Here is an 8532-nt window from a genome sequence, read left to right as displayed (position 1 = left end):
GATTTGTTGCAACAAAAAAACAAAAAGCTGGGGAGACCCATTTCTCTTTAGGTGATAGAAATACTAAATATTTTCATGCTTGCATTAAACAAAGACGAGCCAATAACACCGTTGTGAGGATTAAAAATAATGAGGGGAACTGGATTACGGATTACTGGGGGATAGGAGAGAGTGCCGTTGATTAAAAATAATGAGGGGAACTGGATTACTGGGGATGAGGAGATAGGAGAGAGTGCCGTTCTTTATTTCTCTAAACTTTTTGAGTTCCATGAGACTTCGAGCTCTATTGATGCCTCCTTATTTGATGATGTACGTCATCACATGGTGGACCTCGATCTCTGTGGTATTTCCTCGGCCGAGGAAATCTATTCTACTCTTCTGGATATTAATTGTAATAAAGCCCCTGGGCCAGATGACTTCACTTCTGCTTTATATATTAAATGCTAGAGTTTTGTTAAGGATAATGTAGTGGAAGCCATCCAGAGTTTCTTTAAAGGGGAAACACCAAGAAATTATTTCTCTGCTGCTATAATTGTTCTCATTCCCAAAAATACTTAAAAGAGTTCTTGGGACCATTTTAGACCCATATCTTTGACTTCTGTTATTTCAAAGATGACTAGTAAAATTTTGGTCAGACGTATCTAACCTCATCTCAACAAATTAATTTCTTTGAATCAATCTGCCTTTATTCAAGGGCGGGGGATCACTGATAATATCATGCTGGCGCAGGAATTTATTCTTGACATTGATAAAAAATGTAGAGGGGGTAACATGATCACTAAATTGGATATCCATAAGGCTTATGATTCTCTTAGTTGGGAGTTTATATTGAAGCTTCTCAAGCCTCGAGGTTTCCTCAGAAGTTTTGCAAAATTATTCTCTCTTGGCTCAATTACAGTAAACATAGTATTCTCATTAATGGCCATTCTCAAGGCTTTTTTGGTCAGCCCGTGGGATTAAGCAGGGAGATCCTTTATCCCCTACTATTTTCATTTTAATATTTGATTTCAGGAGAAATCCCACTTTGCAATACGCTCATAAATCTAATATGGTGGTTACTCATTTAGCTTATGCCGATGACATGATACTGTTCTCTAATGCTAGCAAAAAAACGGTGAAGGAGATTCACAGCTTAATGGTTGACTTCCAATCCGTCTCTGGTGTTCTTTTTAATGCAAATAAATGTAACATTTACATGGGAAACATGGTCAATCGTTCTAATGCATGCTGGATTGCCAATTTTACGGGCTTCTTCCTCTCTACCCTTCCTCTTAAATATGTGGGGGTTTTTCTCCTTAAAGGCAAGAAGAGACGTATTCAGTTTGATGAAGTAGTGGAAAAGGTGCGGAAAAGAATTTTGGATTGGAAAAATAATTTCCTTTCCTTTTGGGGTCGTATTACATTGCTCAGGAGCATCCTTCACTCTCTTCCTTTATACACTCTTCAAGTACTCCAACCCAAAAAAAAAGTACTCTTTTGAACTTTGAAAGATGTTTCAATAAGTTTTTATGGGTGGGAAATCACTGTGGTAGAAGATGGATGCCTTGGAAGGATATTGCAAACCCCTGTATGCTGGTGGTTTGGGTTTCAAATCTCTGCACCATATTGCTGATATGAATGTTTTTAAGCAATGGTTTAATTTCAAGAGATGCGAGTTTTTATGGGCTATTTTCATGCAGGGGAAATATTGTCGCTCCTCTCATCCTGCTTTGATTAATTGGCGGTTGGGAGATTCCACGATGTGGAAGAGATTGCTTCATATTAGAGATTGAGCGAAAAATTTTATTTACTGGGAGGTGGGAAGTGGAAATATTTCATTCTGGCATGATTGTTGGTCCCATGTTTTGCTTGATATGAGGGATACAAGGTATTCCAGTCTCAAGTCATTGGAATTTTCCTATTCTCATTAGCATTTTGGGGATGGAGGGAGCTACCTTCATTTCCACCATTCCTATTGAGCCTCATTTGCAAGATACTCCTACTTTGAAATTTCCTATGACAAGCTCCATTACTAAATCCTTATATTCCTCTTTACATAATTTTCAAGAGCTCCCTTGGGGTGAGGTGGTGTGGAGTTGGGCTTTAACTCCCTCTGTCTTTCTCGGCGCGACACATTTTCCATTCTATAATACCATGTTATGATATATTAAAATTAAAAGGTTTGAGAATCGCCTCACGTTGTTGTTTGTGTAATTCGGCGGAGGAGACTATCGAGCATATTTTCTTTTCTTGTCCCTTTTCACTATTTATATGGAGGAAGGTTGGATTGTGGTTTGGCACTATCTTCACTCTTGAAAGGAATCTTTTGCTCACTACTATGATTTGTAATCTGGACCGTAAGCAGAAACGCTTTTTTCAAATTTACCCTTACATTATATGTTGGTTTATCTGAATTGCTTGTAATGATATTATTCATGAAGGAAAGACCATTCAGAATACGATGGTCTTTACTAATATTATTGCCTACATTAATAAGCTGTGAAGAATGAGGAATTCTAAAAAATGTTTCTTTTCGGGCATCAATTATTTTCTTTCTATGGGGCATATGGTCTTTTGGATGAGAAGAGACTTCCTCAACTACCGGTTTTGGTTAGATGGCAGCCACCTCCTAGGAGATGGATAAAGTTTAACACGGATGAGAGTTTGAAAACTAATAGTGCTGGTTGTGGGGGCATTGCTAGAAACTATGCAGAGAATTGTATACTTTTCTTTTCATCTCCCTTTTATGCTGATACTCCCATGGAGGCTGAGGTTCGGACCATTTTAACGGCTGCTGTGATGGCTCACTCTCTCAGCTGGTATTTTATTATTTTTGAGTGTGATAATCGCATCTTGGTTGATATTTTGGCTAATGGTGCCGAAACCCCTTGGGATATCTTATATTATGTTAAGAGGATTAAATGTTTAATCTCTAATATGAATGTTATGTGGAGTTTCAATTACCGTGAGGGAACCAACCTGCTAATTGACTTGCTAATTTAGGTAGTGCCACTAATATTTGTAGGGTGGGATCTACCCCCCATCTCTTAGCAATTTCTTCTTGTGGGTGATAAAATGCTCCTTATATTCGTAGGGATGGTTCCTCTTAGATTATTTTCTTTGGCTGGGTGATATGTTTCTGCTCGGGCTGTTTTTTGGGCTAATTTTATTCTTCTTAAATTATCTTGAGGTGCTTTGGTTGCCTGCTGTTTCAGGAAATAGGTGGGGCAAGCAACAACTATACATCCTTTTATGGTGGATGGTTTTTTTAAATTTGCATGGAGGCCCATGGCTTCATTACTTCGTATGTGATGAATAATATGGAAGGCCCATGGGTTCTTATTTTGGTTACGGTTGGGGAGCTTTTTTTTTGTGTTTTGTTTTTAAGGTTGGAGGAATGCTTATACTACACTTTAGATTCCTCTTATACCTTTTGGTGTCCTGGTAAACGGTTTTTGCTTCGGGAGGCTTACGTGGAGATCTGACATATGGGATCTATTGCAGTTATTTTATTGGGGATACTGTTGAGAATGGTTACTGGAGGTTTTGCTTATTGCTCCAGCTTTACATTTTTCTGGTGAATGGGTTTAATCACTTCGTTATGGAGGCTCTTAGCTCCAAATTTCTACGATATTTTCACTCTATGTCCTGGGCAGGACCGTGGCTCCTTATTTGTTCTATGCATTTCAGGATGGGGGGTTGGAAGAGCTTGGATCCTACTCTATCTTCCTTGCTCACATGTTTTCTTGCTTGTTTGGTGCATTCACAGTTTTTGAGCTGCAGGTATTTGCATTTTGGGATATGCTTGGTGGTGCTCTTTCTAGCCTTCAGGACGTTTGTTTTTGGTTAGCAACTTGCGCTACTTTTGTTTCAATTTTTATACATGTTCATATGAGGGTATACTTCATTTGTTGAGTATAATTTTTGTTTGGATACATGTATTTTTGAATTATATTTACCTTTGTTTCATCTTTTTTTCTTTTTTGGGTGGAGTTGTACTGCGGAAGGAAGAACCCTTAGAAGTATATGTATTTTCTTTATTTTTAGCGGGGGTCTTCTTTCCCTCCCTTATTTTGCAACCATTTTTGATATTAACACGTAAGGAGCCACGCGTAGCTCTTTCTTATATATATATATATATTCGTAGGATAAAGAGAAGTGGACTTTGTTCCAAATGGAGGGAACCGTGCGCAAGGAAGGACTACTCGATCCTTCTACCATCTTAGCAGAGCCGGTAGGCATGCAACAGTTATGGTGCTCGCGCTGACACGATGCCTCCGAGCCGTGCTTAGGCACACCCACGCCCTCGACTTTTTTCGTGCGCCTGCATCACCCATTTTTCTTAAAAATTTTCTTGTTAGCAATTCTATAAAAGTTAACTGCACGGCGATTATCTTTGTGTGTATTCTTTGGTGAATTTCAACCTCTTGGAAAAATTGCTTGGAATGTGAATTTGTCTTCTTATTGGTTTAGTCTTTTAGCTTTTTTTCTTTAACATCTTGTAAAATTTCGCTATCATATGTTTGTATCATGGGTTTAATGAATTTAACTACACATGTTGCTTGATGCATGGAATTAGAATTTTTTTTTAATTTTCTTGAAAATTAGTCATTATCTAGTAGGATTGCAGGTTTCGTTCTTTGCATTTTACATGTTTTTGTCATATTACTTTCGTAATTTTTTCACCACAAAAGTGAAGGGTAGCTTCAGGTCGTCGGGATCGAGCTTAAATTTTTTTTTGAAAAATTACGACATGAATCTGTTTAATCATTGTGTAAATGCTAGGGCATGTCCTGATAGCGACGCATTATATGACTTGAATATAGTGAAAAATGTGCAAGGGCTGCTGCATCAGAACTGGAAAGGGTCCCCAAAATTCAAATACCGACAGCTCAAAAACTGTGAATGCACCAAACGACAGTTTGTGATTGATAACTTAGGTTTAAATATAAAGTGGCTCTTAGTTGGTCTAAGAAAACAGTTTGTGATGCTAAGAATTATGTTTTTTGTGATATTTATAATGAATTAAATATTAAAGAGGACGAAAGGTTTTAAAAATTGAAACAGATATGAAATACCCAAAAAAAAATTTCAAGGTTCACTGGTTCAACCACGATTGAATCGAATGACACAATAAATATAAATATTAATTAAATATGTTCTAATGATAAAATAATGATGTAATAACGACAAAGATAAAATGAACTAACTAATAACAATTAATAATCCCATATGCTAGGATCTGATGATCGTAAAGCTCTGCAACATAAGCCTATGTGGGAGCAACGCTCCTACGCTGCGACGTGACATGTTTACACTGCTCAGGATTGTGTAAAACTGGTCGCACGGTCATGATCCGTGATTTGATCGGTTCGTCGGTCTACAGGTCAAATCACCTCTTCCACCAGTTTTGGGCGGTTCACAATTAGAAAGGGTTTTTATATGTTTCGGACTAGCTACCAGTTCACGGTCGAACTGACTGATCCAATTTTCTAAATCTTTGACACACACACACACGCATATATGTGCGGCCAACCGTGGCTTGTTGGGAGAGCAACCACTTCGAAGGTCGTAAGTCCCCTCAGGTCATAGGTTCGAATCCTCCTCTGGCCTGTTTGCCGGTAGTGAGGGCGGTCCTTAAATAATTAGACACATGATGGTGGGTGGGAGCTCGTATAACAATGTCCGACCATTCTTTTATAAAAAAAAAGGAAAAGGAAAAAAATCTATATCTATCTATCTATCTATCTATCTATCTATATATCTATATCTATATATAAATATATATATATATATATATATATATATATATATATATCCTTCAACAAATATAAACTTGTCCAACTGGTCCTAAATGTATTAAATATCTAATAAATTACTTAAATGATAAATAAAGACGATTAGATGATACAGAAAACCCATCCTTGTGACTAAGGACTCAGGTAGTCTAACAGTGCTTCAGAAAACCTAGGTATTAATTCTAACGGATGAATTGATGTCTTTGAATTAAGCTGCTGAAATTAATCAAGACTATATTTTTCTTTTTGCATCTTTGGTTTCCTTTTCTGGACCAGGCAGTTTCATTTTTTGAATTTCAATTTTAACAAATTTGCCCTTTTGGCTCCTTCTGAGGTTGAGTGAATTAAAAATAAAAAGAAGACACCCAGTGTCTGTTTAATTAGTTTCATGTGAAGCGTATTAATGACTTGTGCAGTTGTGCAGAGGGACCAAGCAAAATAGTCACGTTGTTGCCTTGTGCGGCAGCACGACACTACTGAAATTAGGACTTTTTCTGATAGTAGGATCTACAGATGCTCTGAATTTATCGACAGCAAAAAATCTGAACCATAAATTTGTTGTTGACTGTGATACTAGTTGAAAATGGTTATTCTTTGGTCTATCTTTATTCATGTTCTATCTTCTTTGATATTCATCCTTTCTTAACTTTATTGTTATTATTATTTTTTGTTATCTGTAGTATTTATTTATTTTTTCTAAAATTTCTTTTCCCCCTTCCTCAAAAACTTCAGGGAAGAACATGCACCAAGACTAAAATTGCGGGACTTGTCTCAGCCTTGGCCCCCTATTTTGAGATTGGCATTTCCTAGCCAAAATCAATCGGTATCTTATAGTGTTTGCCATCCATGGCGTAATCGTAATCATCACTACAGTTCTTGCCATAATGATGAAGAAATAAGAGATATAACAAACAAGGTATGCAGAGCTTTAAGCAAAACAAACTTTTTGATATATTTACTGCGATTGGATTTGTAGCATGATGTTCTCTTTGTATGAGCATTGAAGAAACATGCTTTGTTCGTAGCAACATAACTTTTTTGGCAAGAAAGTTGTGATTTTGCATGTCAGCTGGAATTCTGAAATTTTAAAATTTTCTAAATTAGCCATTTTTGGTTTCACCATCATTTTGATATTCTAATGTTTGATTACTCTGTGTTTTTTCGGGGTTGATTAATATGACAAGTTTATTCTTTTCATTCATCTTTTTCAAATTTTCTTTGGTGCAATTTGCATTTGTCTTGCTAACATTGTCTTTATGAAGTTAAAAACAAAATACTTGATTTTTATTAAAACTGGTGTCGCAAGTACGAATTATCAAATTCGAAGAGAATTTTTTACATTTTGTCTAAAACAGCTCTTGGCATAATTCAATATTTTTCACAACCATAGCTAAGATTGACCTAAACAATTTCTATCCAGAAAGGTATTAGACATCATTCAGTTAATTTTCTTACTCATTTCTGGTTGAAAATAGCAACGCCTTGTAAAAAATGCCAGATGATTTCCCCTTCATGTTTCCTGTTTCAGAAATAAAGACTTCACCGGAATTCCAACCACCAAATTTGCACCGAGAAGTAAATTGGTAGTTGACTTGATCAAGGAACACTTTCAAGGAAAAAGGAATGTAAAATAGAGAACTGGATATTTACAGGCGAACACCTTAACTTGTAGGTTACCTAATGACTAAAACACTCCTTATAAGGCAATAAGAGAAAAATGCCGTTTAAGTAATTTTTATTAGAGGGATATAAATACATGGCACACAATTCTTATATATTTACATATCTAGCACCCATACTTTAATATTTATATTTATAACACTTTGGTGTCATAAATCTATACATAAAAATGTTTATTTCACTTTTTGAAAACTAGAAATATGTTTTTTTGACTTGATATTGAAATTTTGAGGGTTATGCATGAAAATATAAAAATTTAGGTGTTATATAAATACAATTGTGTGGTATGTATGTAAATGCTACTTTTTATTAATAGAAATAGCTTCCATCTATACTGCGGGATAAAAGTAGGTTCATTCTCAATATCTTAAATGTCTTTATTCATAATAAAGTGAAAGTATTGCAATGCTAAAGATTTCAATAAGATCACCACTACATAAAATTTTCTCATAAGGTGAAGATGAGATCATAGTAAAATTAGAGATTTTGCCACAATGGATCACTGAAGCTGTAATAACTGAAATTTTAATAAATAAATAAATATTTATTATTGAATAGACATATCTGTATGGGTTCATCTTTAGGAGTCAAGGAATGTATCATTTCATTTCAAACGGAACGAGAGGAGAGCAAGAGACAAAGGAAGAAGAAGGAAGGAGAAGGAAGAAAGGAGGCTATTGAACCCTAGTCGATGGAAGATGACCTGGTGAGTATTGACTAGAACCGAGCGACACTGAGGCGGAAAAAAAAAGAGAAAATCCTAATCAAGAGGTTCAATGTTCAAAGAAAGGAGAGGCACTCGTTTCCTCTGGAGGTAGCATCAGATGTGGCGCTTTGACTCGAAGTCAGAGGAGGCGATGTTGCGCCCTAGATGAAGAAGGAGAAGGCAAGGTGAGCAACTTTGTGCGTGAAGGAAGAGAATCGATTGAGCCTTGAAGTGGAGTGAAGCCCGAGTGTGCGGGTGTCGGCACAAAAAAGAGAAAGAAAGAGATTGTTTGGGGGGTCGCCCGTAAGAAGCTGTCGGCAGCCGGAATCGAAATCTCATCGCCCGCTTCGGAAGGACGTTTCAATTTAC

At 36.5% G+C, this 8532-nt stretch overlaps 1 protein-coding gene across 2 annotated transcripts in view; it reads left to right on the top strand.

Moving 5' to 3' along the window:
• LOC110023367 (hydroxymethylglutaryl-CoA lyase, mitochondrial-like) overlaps positions 1–8532 on the top strand; it is an 81572-nt gene that overhangs the window by 22147 nt on the left and 50893 nt on the right. For both annotated transcript variants that reach the window (XM_020722753.1, XM_020722762.1), the window contains exon 3: positions 6510–6693. In XM_020722753.1, coding sequence (XP_020578412.1) covers positions 6510–6693 — 184 coding nt within the window. The remainder of the gene's footprint in view (positions 1–6509; positions 6694–8532) is intronic.

This window comes from Phalaenopsis equestris, unplaced genomic scaffold (assembly GCF_001263595.1).
Source record: "Phalaenopsis equestris unplaced genomic scaffold, ASM126359v1 Scaffold000002, whole genome shotgun sequence".
NCBI lineage: Eukaryota > Viridiplantae > Streptophyta > Magnoliopsida > Asparagales > Orchidaceae > Phalaenopsis > Phalaenopsis equestris.
This window is presented reverse-complemented; position numbering and strand designations above follow the sequence as displayed.